The following is a 17,628-nucleotide window of genomic DNA, read 5'->3' as shown; positions in this document are numbered from 1 at the left end:
TAGTTTCTATCAATATCAAGAGCTTCATGAATTGCTTTTCGCAAACTGCCGACTGCTTGAGAATAAACAAAAAGAGCAAAAAATGTTTCGGGCATTGTTTATCCCGTCTGTTGTACCAAGAATAATTAAATCGCTTTCTGTTATGTTTCTTCCCCAGAATAAAAACCTGTTGTCGACGCGTAGCGAGAATCTTTCCCCTCGTATCTCTTCGTAAATACGCTTTGACAAGGGTCGCTATTATTTGTAGCTCACACCCTCCGGAATAACGCACAGAGAGCTCTGACTGACATTCGATTTTTTTCATTCCTTGTTGCAGAGAGCCTTTGCGGGCGCCACGAGAAACGCTTATTGAATCACCTGCTGGCAAATTACAACACCTTGGAGCGACCGGTCGCGAATGAGAGCGAACCGCTGGAGGTGAAGTTTGGCATCACTCTGCAGCAAATCATCGACGTGGTGAGTCATTGAATCTTCTTTATGTCGCGTATTTTAAATACCTTATGCGCATAAAACATATATTTATTTATGATATAATAACAAATAGGAGAAATATTGTATCTGATTAAGTGGCTCATTAATTTAATATTTTTATTAGAATAATAGGAATGAGAATAACATAACGAGATATTAATATACTAGAAATAAATTTCTTTAGCTTTGCGTTTTATTTTACTCACATAAATAAATGTACAGTTTATTATATGACTTCTAAACGTTTCTATAATCTGATTTCATTCTTTTAACAACTTATACATGAAAACGATTATAGTCAGGACATAAAGATAGTGAGTAATTGCATGCGCAACAGAGGATAACAACCACTAACGGTCGATTATCTGAAGCATAGTTAAGATTAGCAGGATTGCGGATATGTTCCAAATCCTAAAGGTGAATATCCATTATAAGATGGCTATTTTGCAGCCTTTGCGTGAACCTTCGAGATAAGAAGCGCCAAGATTAGCCCCGCAGGTTTTTGCACTCCAAAATCGTGCTTATCTAAATGAATACGCGGTTAACGGGGGGACGAATGAGGCAAGATTGTATTATGTTCTCCATCTTCGCTCCTTCTTACCGCTATTTACTTCTAGCATCATTATATACAGCACACTCTCTGTATACACGCGATACATAGCGGAGACATTAAAACGGTACCGAGGGAAAAATGTAAAAACGCGTCCATAATAAAACGCGCTTGCAAAACAAAAAGAATTAAACATGGAACGTCGTTAATTTTGTATTTAAGGAAATTCTTTTGGTTTGCAAGATGTTTCGAGAAAAAGTTCATACTAAATTTTTCCGCGAATTATTTCCCAAATTCTAAGAAAAGAAACGAAATTATATGCAATCTTGCTTGAGAAATAAAAATTATTCTGCAAATGAATTTATTGTATAAACGAAAAATGAATTACAATTTAATTCGAATTATTTGACAAAAGCTTCGCGAATATTATTTCTTGGTAAAAAAAAATAGATGATATTTTTCGCGTGCTCGCCAAATGTTATTAAATTCTATCTTTGCGACTTTTTGTTTTTGTTCTAATTGTACATAAATTAATTTTTTTATTGATATTATTGATTACTTTTCGATTTTTAATACATGCATATTATAGTGAGTTTGTAATAGACATACACATCGAATGATCTCAAGTTAGAAAATCATCGATAGAATTCTAGTCGTGAACGTTATCGTGACCCGTATAAATAAAATCTCGATTGATCAATATTTGATGGACGTAACGAATGAATGGCATTCAAGCGTTCGCGTTAAAGATTTATGACGTGAAAACTTTTCCGCTCCCCGATCACAATTATAAATTGGCCGAAGAAGGTACACCGAAGTATGCAATCCACTTCGATCTTGTCAGTTTAGGGAAGAGGATAGAAATAATATATAACGTGAATTAAAGAAATTTATCAGATGTATTTCCTGTCAAAATATTCTTATAGTCGGCGTTAACTGTCAAGGGAATATATTCATCACACTGATCCTTTCTCTTCCATTTCTGATGTTTTACTTACAACGTGAAGATTGCAAGATTCTATGTCGCGTATTCTTCAAATATTTCATCTGTGTATTTAAAGTTTATTGAAATATTTCCACAGTTGGCAAAATTTTCTACATTTTTTAGATAAAATCCATGCCAATGGTAAAACCAATGGTAAAAACCAGTATTTTCCGAAAAAAACCTGGCAAAAACTGATCTTTTCTATATAAAATGTTAAAATAAATATAAAACCTTTTTATCGATTCGTCAATTGAGAGTGTTCTTTTTAATTTAAACTTTATTCAAAATAAAATCCGTGATAGATTAAGAATCAACGTATAACAAATAAATTCGTTTTTGTTAGAAGACGTTGACAGCTAAACATACCTATATTAATTGAAAAAATTTTATTATAAAAATTTTAATCTATATATTATATTTTCTTAAACTAAAAACTAATATAAAATTTAGTAACATTTATGTCAGTTTTTATTTTTAAAATGTCATATATTAATTTGAATTAAACAAGATTTTATTATATTTAATGTAATTTTTTAAAATTATAGTGATTATGATTTATTAATTAAAACAAAAAAATATCTTGCATGAAGTTATATAAATATACGTATTTTAGTATTAGTTATTTTTATATTAGTTTTTACCAGTTTGTTCCATTGGAAAAAAATCCGAGACAGTAAAAACCAGAATTTAGCATAGTTTTTTTCCACTCACTGGGCTTTCCCAACCAACCCTGGATATTTCGCTTGCTTCTCGGATTCCCTCCGGCTACAATATAATAAATGTAACTTTAGTATACAACTCGATTATAGAAAGTACATGCTATGTCTATAGCAATATCGTATTGCCTGTTTTTCCATTTATTCGCAAAGGATGTGATTATCTGAATAATACAACAGTTTATCTTTTTTTATTCAGTCTCATGTATTGTTTCTCATTATTATAACTGTCATTATTACATGTTATAGTTTTCCTTTTAAAAAGTTCATATAATCTAATATATATTTTCAGTATATGTATATGTGTGTATGTGAATATTGGTGTGTGTAAAAACAAAAAGTTGCTATGTGTTCCGGACGTTAAGAACGCGGATGTTTCCGAGACAGGCGGCTCTCTTTCTCTCTTTCTGGCAAAACATATTCCATTACATCTCCCGCTTGCCATCCTTGTATCCGCATCGTCGTTTTGCTAAGTCGCATAGCTCAAACTGACTCAGGTTTTTGCCGTTGCCCTTTTCAAAGTATCGTTGCTTCTGGAAACGACAGACATCTCTTTCTTATCCGGCGGAAACTGCTACAAGAAATTCGACAATCTCTTAATGAATTAATTCATAAATCTCACAAAAAAAATATATATATTTATTGCATCTTAAAGTTTTTTCGATTTTAAATAAGAACCTTTGAACTATTTTCTCTGTATAATTGATACGAGATTATTATTTGATATTTTACTATCAGAATAGTTTCTATTGTAAATATTCTTGAGTGAGTGATAATATTGTTTAAATTTTTTAAATTGTTGCGATTGTTATTTGTTTCTACATAAAAAAAATTATAAAATTATAAATTATAATTAAAATATTATAAAAATTATTTTGTTTTGTCATCATTATATTCCAGATTAATTAAACTAGGTAAATCGAATAACGTATGACCATTTAAATCTCTACGTAAAGATAAAAGAAACTTTTAATATTCAAATAAATTGTGATTGTTTTATAACATTATCTTTATTTCTAATATTATTTTATGAAATTATATTTTATGAGAGAGAAATATATTTAGCTTGTAAGAACGAGTGTATGATTTTATTGATAAATTGTATCCAAAATTTTGTATAGATATTTCAATTTAAGATCGAGTGTATGATTTTATTGGTAAATTATATCCAAAATTTTAGATTTCAATTTAATTAGCACTGTAATAACAATGATAAGTAAAAACAAATATGATATAATGGACAGTCTCTCTTTCAGTTTCCATTTGAAATTAGTTTTAACTCCGTTTTATTAGTTTAATCTCGTTTTCGATTTTCAAACGACGTTCTATATTGATCTCATAAATATGAGAGTATTAACTGAAAAAAGTTTTTTGTTGATATATTTATCTTTAACTCAAACCTTTATTTAATCTCGGAATTGAGATGCGAGATCTTTCGTAAAAGCAAAGTCCCTTTAATTGGTTACGAAATAAAAAGGTGAAAAAGTTTATAATGGCGGAAACTCTGATGTTAACGGGAAACACGAAACAAAATCAACAAAACTTTCTGCATTCTGCAGTAAACTAAAACTAATCATATTTTAGTGTAGTTAAAAAGCCACGCGAAATAGCATTGATATAATATCTATGGAATATTTTACTTTCGAAATTGTGTCTCTTATATAAAAAACATGAACTTCCTCCATGATCTTTAGAATACTTTCTACATTATATGTCATACATCTCGCGCGCGATTTTTATTATCTTTTCGATAAAGCAGTAGGAGATAATATCGAAAGCGACGATTATTCTCTCCTTCCCCTTAATTTCATTTCCAAGTTTTTCAGCGCTCTATAAACTTTTTACTTTACGGTCGTAAATATTTGGCCGCTCAGTCGTGGCTATTTCTCTTTTGCTTCCTGTGGCCGATGAAACGTCGACTTGTACTACTGTCTGCTTCACGGCTGCTGTTATCGAACAAGAATACTATCCATACCTCACAAAAGAAAATATTTTCATTGTTTTCTTGCTTACTATGTCGAGATATATCATATATATTACACAATATTTTGCAAATCAAAATAACGAAGAAGACAATAAAATTATATTCTAAACTTTTAATAACTGTTTTTATATATTGTTTTTTGAGAAATGCAGGAAAACAACAAAAATTGCAAGCATTAGCAAATAACAGCAAAAGCGGATGAACGAAGAGGTACGAGGTTTTGTTCATGTACTACACATATGCAACTTGTGCATTACGCGACCGATATATGTGTCATGAACTTTTTATGTCGCGACACGTTGCATCGATTAATCATAGCATATATCGCGGAAACTCTTGTTCCGAAACGGCCGTACCCTTCCACTTGACGAATGTTTATGCACTTTGTCAGCGTCTGTTGACGTTAATTATCTTGATTAATTGCTCGCCCTTAATTAAGACTTCTCAGTTCCCTGTGTGTAAATTGTACAACACACGAATAGTCGCACAACTCAAACAGCTTTCTTCGAAGATTTGATCCGAAATGTAAAATCCATAGAAATTCAATGTGATACATTTCATTCATCGCGGGACGAAGGGAATGCAGTATTCATTGTTACCGCCATTGTCGGCTACGAAATGAAACCCTTGCCTCTCATCGATCAGGAATCGCGTATTTTATGTATCTTCGCAAAGTCCGTCGAATAATGTCGACGTCATGGAGAATCCGTATGCCAATTTCACGTCATTTCAGACGGGAAAGCGAACCGTGAAATTTGCACTTTTTTTTATTCATTCCGGGTTTCGTATTGAGCCGAGTTCAGCATATCTGATCGATTGTTATATTACGCCGACAGAGTGTGTAACATAAAATATGTTATACAAAGCACATTCAATTTAATATAATAACACTGTCTATTAGTAGAAGCGGAAGAATTTACAGAAATTCCGGAAAAATTATTCTAGATTGAGAAAAAATTGAAAATCTCGCTTTCCTCTATTCGTGAAAAGAGGAAATTAATTTTTGTTCTTTTATTACTGTTCGGCGCCTACAAAAAAATTCATAATAACTTTGTAATATCAACCGTGATGTCTCATGATTCTTGAAATAAAAATTAATTCGTAGCATTATTCATAATTTTATTCGGCTTTACTCAGGCTGACACTGAGTGAGTGATGAGCGCAGAGAGTGATTGCACTATATACTGTAAGTTTTTCATCTTTGTCGTAAGGTGCAATTACGTTGCACCAATGAATCAGCCATGACAAAACGCATCCGTGTGACCCATACATAAAGAGCACCGACGTAACGGAAGCGGAAGTGCGCCGAGAGAAGATGTGAGAGAAATGCGTGGGCTGTGCACAACCTTTGTCACGCAAAAACCTTCGTCATTAGATTCTGAAAAGCAAAAAGAGATTTAAGCGGCAAAAATAATGGGATTCCATTAATTTTATTGACCAAAATTTTGCAAAATTTTATTGAATTATCTTGCAGACATCTTTTAATGTTCTTTCTTTATAAAGATAAACTGTAAATAAATTATTTACAAAGATAATAATATCGCATTTAAATTAAAATTTGTTATTCTGCGCGGAATAGAATTTTATGTGCAAAGTTCAAAGATTTTCTTTTTCAACTACAAACATGTATTTTTTAAGTATGTCCTTAAAATGTAAACCTCTCGATGATTGAAACGATATATCGGTTTTTGCTTGAGAGATGGAGAGATTGGGATTTAAAATTGCACTCGAAATGTGGAATGAGAAATCTCTTGATTCGCAATTTTTCAAATTGATCTTTTTATTCGATGCTGTGTGACGCAATATGCGTGATCGTTCGTAAATTCTAAATTATTGATAAACGCTTGTAGTAAATATTTATTCGCAATATGATTATGATCTAATATATTATAATAAATTTTAATAGACAATATGAAAAACACATCACGTCTATATGAGTAGCATTACGTATTTCGTTTGATATTACATTTTTACGTATATAAATATTATTTTTATTTACTTTACTTATTAATATTTTTTTATTTTTTATTGAAATTTTATTTAAATTACCTATCAATTTGTTTTCATTTTACAACGTTGAATGCGTCCGTCGAGTAACGAAATCAATTAATAAGACTGTCTATGAGATTTGCCTCGGCAATAATACAAAATATATTTGTTTTATAAATCACTTCTCGATTACACTACATGAAAGAGGATGAGATCGATTCGGTCGAAGCCACGTTTGCAGTCGACAATTTACGATTATTGGTTATCTCTTTGACGGATGTTCTTACGATTGGACTATTCGCATTCCTTATCGCATTCCTCGCATTGCTTCTGCGTTTGTCATAATTTTTCAAAATTTTTCGTTAGTATCATGAATCCAAATTTTGTACGCATATGCAATTGCCGGCCGAGTGAAAAGCGGCTAATAGCTTTTTCGCGACATAAAGAAATCTTTCACGTGCACATGATAAATGAAATGACACAAATCCGATTTTAAATTTAATTTTTCCTTTCTTAATAATCGATAATTGTCAACACTCGATTGCAGTATTTTTAATTATGTTATAGATATGTAATAGATATTTGCATCATATATACATATAATAATCGATTTAATATGTTTTATTCTACATATTTTAAAATTATATGTTATGTGAACGTAATCATTATAGATGTCGATCGAGCTTTTTTTAAAATATTTTAAAATTAATCCGAGCACAATGCGCGTTATCGAGTATATTGGTGAAGTTAATCGCACTTTCAATTCATTTTGTGAATAAATATTGGCTGTATGCGTTTGCTTGCATCGAGCGAAACGTATGAGTGAGTTTGTGCGTCAACGTTGAATGAGATATGTGGAACTATGCTCTCAAATGCATATATTATCAATAGCATCATTTTTAAATAAATAGCTTGTGTTAGAAAATGATAGAGATGATAAAAATGATAGAATGATGAAATTTCGTGAATAAAACTTATACAATGTAATAAAAAAGTATAATTTAAGTATAAATAAATATCTATTTTAATGAAATGATTCAAACGTAGTGTCAATATGTATAATTATGTTTTTTTTGACAAAAATTATCAAGTAAATTAATATATATTTAATATATAAATAATCGTGCTAATTTTTAAAACAATATAATGTAATGTATCATTCATATAAGTGTATATCATATATACATAAAAGTAATATATCATACATCTTCTATTATTCTCAGTTAAAATACAGGACACTGAATTTTTAATACAACATCAAGCAAAGAAAAATTCTGAGCTCTATATTCTAATAATTATATGCAATATATACTTCATAACACACACACATATACATACATTACAACATGTCTTAATTTTTATTATGTATATGTAAAATAACATAAAATTTTGTTTTTTTCAGGATGAAAAGAACCAAATACTTACGACCAACGCGTGGTTGAAATTGGTAAGTGTAACACAATTTTTTTATTTTCTTTGTAATTATTTTATTACAATCGATTCTTATAAGATGAAACATTTTAATATTGAAACTCTAATATTATAAAAATTTCAAGAATAAACTTTGTACATTATAAACTTTTAAATTTTAAAAATTATAATTATAATAATTAAATATCAAAAAGAGAAAAAGAAAGAAAATATGTAGAAAAATTTTTTAATTATTTGTATGTAAAATGAGAAATTGCTTGCGCAATTTTCATTGAAAATTTTCATTAAGATTCTCATTAGTTAAAAATTTTATATATTCTACAATAGAACAAAATATGCGATAATGAATGACATCCATTACTAAGTTTACGATCTGTATGTGCTTTTTTGCTCTTTTAACGGGATTGTTAGAAGAATAAAATAAATACTAAGAATTAAACTTAGTGTTTATTTTATTACATTTACAGCTAAAGATTGTAAGTTCTTAACAATGATATTTTTTCTCAATTTCAAATAAACACGAATGTACATACAATAAACGATAATATGTAGTTATGCGCATAGATTCTTCTATTCATAACTATACCGCATTGGAGTAAACGACATGTTCAAAATGCGTTCGTGGTAATTCTCTCGGCGAAATAGCCAGTTAACAGAAAATCAATAACTGTACCGGTTACTTTTCCATCGCCTGCGGTCTTTCCATTTACGAGGATGCGTTGTAATATCGCTGATAAAAAATACATCTGCCATCGTGTGGCGCGACATGATGAAGCGAGAGCAACGTTAGAGGGAAAAATGCAGCGAAAATTCGGATGGTATATGTGGTTATGATCAATAATTACATTTCAAATGTGCAACCTCCATGAAATACGCAAAATTATGAAAAGTTTTGTTTATCCAATTTTCACAAAATTTTTCCAGAGATTTCATAGACTTGACTTGGACAATTTTAATATATATTTGTGTAAAAATATTTTATTTTGCACCATTTATATTAATTGTGACATGAACCAAATTTTGGAAATATTTCATTAAAATCTTCTGCCTTGCAAATTTCACAGCCTCATTTTAATTTTGAAATATTAATATTAAACAAGAAAGTAAAGACAGAAAGAAGACAAGAGAAATTGTATTAATATAATTTTATTTATAATATAAAAAACAAATGTATATATAAAATGCAGTGTAATAATTAATTCAATTTTCATTTATGGTAAACATAACGATAATATGCAATTAGAAAATCTTTATTAATATTACAAGATTAAATTCCTATGTTGAAAATTTGACTCACGTCACATTGACTTACAAGCAACTCGTTTACGAGAGATCTATTTACGGATTCTCTGGCTATATTACCGATCGTACCGCATGGGTGAGCAATCAGTAGATCAGAAGCACGAGAATGCGGCGGCTGCTATTGTCGTTTCGTCTCGCTGTGCATCGATTGCATCGTAGACGAACATCCGCGCAAACCACTTCTTCTCCTCACCTTCCTAAGAAGATGCTCCGTGTTCCCTCGGGTGCAAAAAAAAAGTAAAAGCACTGCATGGGAGTAAGAACGTGAGAATAGACGGGTAAAAGGAAGAGACTGCAAGTAGATAGGATACGATGAGAAAATTCGAGAAAATCGAGAGAGATAGAGAGAGACAGAGAGAGTGCAACGATGCAATCGGAGCGCGGTCCTTTTGTCACCATCTTCCTCTTTCCCTTTCCCTCTTTTTCTATCTCCTCCCTCGCTTTTTCCTTTCGCATATACTCATTTTTCTCGGCAACGAATTGGAAAGATTGTTGAATGTTGCTCTTTATCTTGACATCATTCGGAGCGAATAAAATAATACGGTATGTCATTATTTCAAGTTTTTAAGAAATTTGATGAATCCATCCTGAATGCAAAATGTATATAAAAGTTTTTTAATTACCGTATCATGTTCTATCGCAGTATTTGTTTGTGCCGATACATTAAAGCTTGCAAGTAACTTATCTTTTACCCGGTTAGCACACGGTGATTAATTATTTACTCTGTTTGGCTTTAAATGTTTGCACAGTTGCGAGATAATCCGGCTGGACTTTTTCATCGCAAGCTTTTCACAAGTTCGTTTAGGGTTCCTGAAAAAGATCGGCACACATTCTGGCCGTAATTAATTTGAGATTTCATCCGAAAAGTGCAATGTTTCCTCGTCGCTATAATTCTTATCTCATTCGTATATGACGCAATATCGATCTTTTAAGTTTATAGCTACTTTATTGTCTTCAAGGAATCGATTTCTGATCGATAAGGAGAAACCTCTCTCATTCGCCTCTTATTTTTACCTTGACGAATCTTTTATCTTCCTTGTCGACTACTTCTTCCTTCTTTTTTCTTTTATTCGTACTTCGACTGTATCTTTTTTACTGCGTTGTCCTTTTCGCTCGAATCGCTGTACCAGTTGCAATAAAAAGTCACAGACAGCTGTAGATTCTTGATAATATCGAGCTAAAGAAGAGAAAGAACCCTTCGTTGTTAATTCATTAGCGAAACTCTTATATTGAATCCCGACTATCTTAATTTAGAAATACATAGATATATCTATATATATAGAATAAATTATCGATAGATATTAATTCTAGCTAGAATCTTAATCATTTTCGAATGCGGCCATACGTGAGATATTTATTGTTTAATAGAGAAAAGGGTATATTCAAATGATACTGTTAAAGCTTAGTTTAAAATGAAATATCATCCTTGTCTCATCAATTAAGGTGAAGCCATTATTTATCACATAAACTAAGCCATTAAGATAATTAACAAAAACTTTGAAATTTATTAAGCTAAATAGAATTTTAAAATAATGAAATCGATCTCGATGTTTACTATTATGTATATTATGATGTTTATTATCGATGTTTATCATGATGATTAATGTATTACATTAATGTATGATATTTAATTTATTTATATAATGACTATACGATACAAATGTTTGTTATTATTCTGCTAATAAATATGAATAAGCATCTCTTATAATATAGAAAAATAACTTATATATATATATACATCTGCACGTATATACTATAAATAAACTTCAAAACCGTGCAAGTACACGTGTTAACAATTTTGCAGAAAAACATAATGTTGTAAGTATAGGACTTTCAGAATTAATTATTTACTAGATCAACTCTTTTGGTTCGTTGAATAATTTATTGATAGATAGCCGATACGCAGCTGCGGTTTCCAGAATAGATTAATAATATAATGCACTTTACTAGTGAGAATTCATATCAGAACATTATGTGGATCATGGTAATATTAATCGACGCTCTAAATTCACATGGCAAACGAACACGTCAACCGTAACAGTATAGATCTTAACATAATGCTCGCTTTAAATAAGATTCTTATATCGGTTCATTAAATTAATCGTCTATTAATTTTGAAAATTTTATTAACAAATTTAATATTACATTTTAAAAATTATGAACCTCAATTAAATTACTCGTCGAGAATCAATTTCAATTATCTCAAAAATTATATTATATAGCTATATATTATATAGCTATATATTATTTTCCAGATATCAACTTTGTTTGTAATTAAATAAAATATCTTCATAAAAGTTCTTCTTTATTTAAAGTCAACTAGGGATCAATTTTGTCGTTTATTTGTTTTGTTGGTAATGTAACAAGTTCATCAATTTTTCTGATATATTATTTAGTACATATAGTTATGAAGAAAGACAAGTGGCAATAATTCTAGAATATATATAATATCTACGAGCGTCGCTCATATAATTTGCAGATAAATAGCTGCTCAAGAAGCACGAGACAGCACTTCTCGTGCTCTCGGCAAAGCACATTTTGGCAAGCTCAAGGTGTTACAGGATTCGGGATTTCATGCGACGCTCTCGAATAACGCGACTAGGAATAACGTAGTTACTACACGATGACAAAGTGTCCAAATAATTGCACGTGTGTGCATCCTCGATTCGCTAGAAACGAGATCAGCAACGATATTAGTCGCTTTTGCGTGTGAACATACAAAGGGCCAACGAAGGTTCAATGAGGATGGCAAACAGAAGAGGAAGAGAAGGAGGGAACTATGTAACATCATCACGTACGAACATGTCGCTCGTGTGTTGGCATGATGTAGCAGCACTAAAATATACGGAGTCGAGAACGTTGTCGCGACATTCACGTTTCAGCGCGAGGAGAAACGTCGCCGTTTCATCGTACCTCTCGTTGCGCTCGCATTTTAGATCAACCGTTTCGCTGCGAGCAACCGACTAGAAGCTAGTTTGTCTCTTCGTAGCCGAGGAAGATCGGAATCAATTTACGTTTCAAAATCGAAATTAACGTTTACCGTGTACAAGATGATCCTATTGCATGTGATAATGAAGTAACAAAATAGTATGATATTTGTTAGTTGCTAAAAAAATGAGTCTAAAAATATGTAGCTGCAATTATGCCGAATGTTAGATTTTAATTCTATCTATTGCAATCAATAATCATTTTATACATTAATATAATAAATTTATACACGAATAATTTATACAGATTGCACATGTGTGTGTGACAGAGTATGATGGTAAATAATGAATAAGTGTGCAGAAAATAATTGCATCTTTTCCTCTCTCAATCAGGTTCCTCCAAAATATTTAAAAAATTAAACAGATAATATTTGAAGCCTAAATAATGAATTAAAAGACAAGGAAGAAAAGAAACGGATTTTGTAGGATTAAATTAAAATTTGAAAATTTTCTTCGAAGGTAGAAGGCCTATTATTATATTTTAAGCTAATTGATATTTCTTTGAGTATTGCTTATTCTCGACATTGTAATCAAAGCATTGTTATTCAAAGATTACAGTTATATAATAGAGATTCAAATACTTGGCAATACTTGGTAATAATGGCGATGAACATGAAAAGCATGATAATAATAATAATTAGATTATTATATTTTGATAAAATAGATACTTGAATCGTAACTAATATATTCTGTCGATCGTTTTAATTCATTCAAACTGCTTTGTTCCTATCATACGTTTCTCTATCATGATCTCGGAATGAACCGATTCGAGTCCATTCCGAGATCCAATTTCGAAGTCGGTAAATCAACTGTCAGTAGGTCGGCATCAAAGTTTATCTTGATAAATGCCTTTACGAAAACGACTCAATGAAAAAAAGGGAAAAAGAGAATCCTAAAAGTGACCCTCGGGAGAATCATGCGAGGGTACCGATAATTATCTTTTCTTTTATTCCTTGTTCTTTCAATCGTATCTCATACCGCGGCAACATCCAACATTTTTCTTTCCGTGTTCATTCGATATTCAGCGTAGAGAGTTAGCAATTTCGGTTCATTGAGTCCCTTGTTGCGCGCCCACATTTTACGCCGGATTGCGCAAGAGGTGTGCAATTGCCGAGGAACATTTTTGAAAAAGAAAGGAATCACCTCCGTGATTTTGATCGATTCTTCACATATATCTCATGAGATAAAAAATAGATAAATGACACGCAATAATATTTTCTCTGCGCTGAAGTGTTCGACTTTTATCATCCCGAGAGAATATAACGAGAGCAAAAGAAAAGTAATGGAATATCTGGAAATTATTAACGACGCGGAACAGTAATTTTAGCTTTTTAATCTTGAAATAGAGACGCAACGTCGATCTCATTATGTCGATTCTTCGAGCAAAAGACGTGAGAAAGGTTGGTAAAAATCCGGAATCCATTTATCATAGTAAATCAGACTACCTACGTCTTGGCGTTCTTTTACGACTTGACAGATATATATATTTTTTGTACATCTACTGCAGGACGAAAGCCATAATAAGAGAAGCGATTCTTTAAACATGATAAAAGAGAAAAGGATTTATCGCGTTTTACAATTCTTAATAGTCAGTCTTTGTCTTGGTGAATATATCTCGATTTACAAGTCATAAAGGAGATTCGCGGTGGACAGATCAAACGCGGACTTAAAAGAATGGCGTTAAAGCGCAGCGAATTAAATTGAAATAAGAACCATATCAATGAATCCTACAAGGTTATTCTCTGTGCAGATGTAAATGTCAAACAATCCTTTGAAATCTAGCAATATACGCACCCCTTTCTTTTAAACTCTTTTTTAAATGAATTTAGTTACCTTTCTTTCGTCAAGTTATTAATTTAAAAAAAGATATTAAGTAGCTATTACCATCGAGAAATTGTTTCAATAATTATAGTCAAATTAAATAAAAAAATCAGTAAATGAAATATCGCTTGAGAAGAATTCGAATGGGGAACCTGTAACATTTCATACAAATGGATAGGATACTCATTCACATGACGCATATTTGCGGCGATAGATATTGTTATGATGTTAGTCACACATTCATGTACTCCTCGCTTATTGCGAGATGAAATAATTCGTGCGAGTTTAATGGTTTTCGCCGCATTTGGATCGCCGAGTGTCACAGCAATGATACATTAATCCCTCTAACGATATCCTTGGCCAATTTCCGCCTAACCGGCGATAAATTTTAATGTCATGTTAACGGCATCGTCCTGTTGCCGCATTATCAAGTACGCCTGTCGTGGGTGTGGCGAAATTGCACTGTTATGGTTTATCGTTAAGCCCGTGTCGCCCACGTAATGTTACGCGTAATCGGAAATAATTAATTACTGTTATAGACGATAGCTCAGCATTTTGTCTAGCAATCTCTTGTCTAGCGTTTTGTCTGATATACTCGATATTTCCTTTCGGTTAACCTCGCGATCCAGTAAAGAGCATGCATATACAAGGGTATGTTTTTCTCATGTCAACTGCAGCGTTTCTCTCAATAAAATTCGCCAGAAACTAGTTCGACATTGGCTGAAATAACGTCTATGAATGTAAAATTCCTTCTCGTTTTCTCTTTCTTTACGACTTTCTTTTAAAGTTTATATTAATATACGAAATCGTGAGCAGGCACACACACGCACACACACACACACGCACACACACTTAGTCACTTTATTTAATTTTCATGTATGATGTATGTAATTACTCGATGTAAAAAAGTTAACTGTATAGCTGTGAAAGCAGTAACGATAAAAATCTTTTAGTATCGTTTCGATTTTAATCCGCTAGAAGAAGGAAAAAAAAGAAAAATTGCTTTATCCACTTTCTCTACCGCGGTACAACCCGCGAGAAAACTGTTAAGTTATAACTGTGCGTCTTTAATTTATACCCTCGCCAAGCACTCGCGAAGTTTCTCACGTTCTCGACGACACAACGAAGTATCATTACGTGATGGCGACTCGCCAAAGTAAAAGCATCGCGATATCAAACGTTTTTACGACGCGCTCTCGCTTTTATAAGTATACACCCACGCTCGTCAGTTCTCGCCAGCTCGGACTGTTTCATTTTCCCGTGGAAATACCGCATCGCGTGAAACATGAATGATTGTTGGACTATTCGATTCTAAAATGTCAAAGTCTCTCGTGATGCTCTCGTGATCAAAATTTTACAGCTGGTATAATTCACTTGAATGAAAGCGAAGTTTCGAATTACACGTGTGAAATAATTCAAAAGGTTGTCGTTTTCTCTCCTGCGTTTTGGTGTAGGTGTTGCAGCATCAAATACACGTTTCGGGTGACAGACAGATAGCACGAGGTGAATTGTATGAATTCATTTTCAAAGTCATGCAGCGAGAAAAGATGCATCGAGAATAGCTAGGCTGCTTGCGATTGTGTTGCCGGCTGAAACATAGCAACAGGTTTTAACAGAAATTCTTATTCGCGCGGTTGTCGTAAATTTCCTCTCGCGACACCGTACAATTGCAACGTTTCGTCTGTTATGTCGCCCAATTGTATCCGATTGCCTCGAGTCGGGGCGACATTTGAACGGGGATCGAAACACGGGACGAGCTCTTTCTTCGACGAGTAAACTCATTCCGTAAACGATTAGATCGGAAGTTGGTTTGATGGACTTTTGATTGGCTGCTGCTCCGTAAATTCCGGCGAGCCCAGCAATTAGCGGAGGAAAGTCGAGAAAGATTAAACGACACCGTAATCTTTGTTAAGGCAGGTCGAGTTTCACTCCTGGAACGCATTCGTACATTCCGAGACAACAGAGTTCTCCTTTTTTGGAGCAGCGCGTCCGACGATGGAGAACGAATGATAAGACTTTCCCAATTAGTCGTAGTATTTTCAAGATAAATATATATAATGAAGGATTACCCACACACGCGTATACACACACATTCAAGTACAGATATCCCGCGATAATTACATTTCGCCATTAAAAGAGGAAAAATATATATGAGAAGAATAAAGAAACTTGGAAAAAAGGTGAATATTAAGAGAGAACGAGAAAATTGGGGAAATTTTAGCCATTTGCAATAATATATGAAATAAAGGAGATTGAAGAGCACATTCTATGTTATAGGGAAATATAAAAACCGGGGACGTTCATACATATTCATACGTAGAAAATAGAGGTATACAAATTCAACAGATATGCAAATCTCTTACTCCGGAAACATGAAAGTTTAAGTAACACAGCGAATATTTATCAGTTTACTCCAGTTTCCTGAGACTTTAGCGAGACTAGTCTTTTTAATTTGGACGGTAAGCAGCGAAAAATTTATACTCACGGCGTATTTTCATTTAAAATTACTCTTCATTTTCAATACAATCCACAACACGTTTGCGACGCGCTTTATCGCGCCATTTTTTTCGATAATCGATAGTTGTCCGACTTATAACGCAACATAATTCCTCGTTATATTCTTGTATTTCATAAATAAGCAACGGCGCAACTTCCAGCATGCCATATATTTGGAAAACATTTAATTAACAAAATATATAAATCATGTTTTTCTTTCTCTCTCTCTCTCTTTCTCTCTCTCTCTCTCTCTCTCTCTCTCTCTCTCTCTCTCTCTCTCTCTCTCTCTCTCTGTCTCCCTTACTCTCTCCCTCATCTCACTCTGATCCATCAGACATCATCTGTTTTTCTGACGCAAAAGTGGCACATGCGCTAGCAAGTTTTTTACGTTGGTACAAATATTTGCACATTTCCTAGATTTATCATGGCGCGGTCGAAAGTTTTTATATCACAATACGCACTACGCCGAGCACGATACATCGAACTGGAGATATAACATTGTGTACGCGATGCGCATGTAACGAACAAGCAAATCATACGGTAGGAAGGGTGCGTTTTATATTCTCCGGGGAGATATATGAATAATAAAATATTTGCGAATGAGCAAACTGAAAATTTTTAGGGCATTTCCGTCGTTACGGCAACGCGACATATAGCACGACGAGCTCGCACGAAATATGAACAACATGATGAACAGGTAAGCTGTTTGTTAAATGTTTCTCGTCAAATTTGCTAGAACTGTTTATCAAATAAACAAACTACGATGAGCGAATAATTGCAATAGAGCGCACGATACTGCTTGTTAATAAAATCGTCCCTTTTTTTAATAACTGATGTTATTTTTCGCTTGATGGGATTTTTAATGAAAACAATTCTAAACACAAAGGATTAAATCG

The 17,628-nt window shown here is 32.7% G+C and overlaps 1 protein-coding gene across 6 annotated transcripts in view; it reads left to right on the top strand.

The window, feature by feature from the left end:
- Window positions 1–17,628, top strand: part of LOC105249572 (neuronal acetylcholine receptor subunit alpha-7) — a 220,283-nt gene that overhangs the window by 73,461 nt on the left and 129,194 nt on the right. For all 6 annotated transcript variants that reach the window (XM_025414520.1, XM_011255134.3, XM_011255137.3 and 3 more), the window contains 2 exons: window positions 317–456; window positions 8,098–8,142. In XM_025414520.1, the coding sequence (XP_025270305.1) occupies window positions 317–456; window positions 8,098–8,142 (185 nt within the window). The remainder of the gene's footprint in view (window positions 1–316; window positions 457–8,097; window positions 8,143–17,628) is intronic.

Source organism: Camponotus floridanus, unplaced genomic scaffold (genome assembly GCF_003227725.1).
Source record: "Camponotus floridanus strain SB8 unplaced genomic scaffold, Cflo_v7.5 scaffold112, whole genome shotgun sequence".
NCBI lineage: Eukaryota > Metazoa > Arthropoda > Insecta > Hymenoptera > Formicidae > Camponotus > Camponotus floridanus.
The sequence above is the reverse complement of the archived record's forward strand: the minus strand, read 5'-3'. Positions and strand labels throughout refer to the sequence as shown.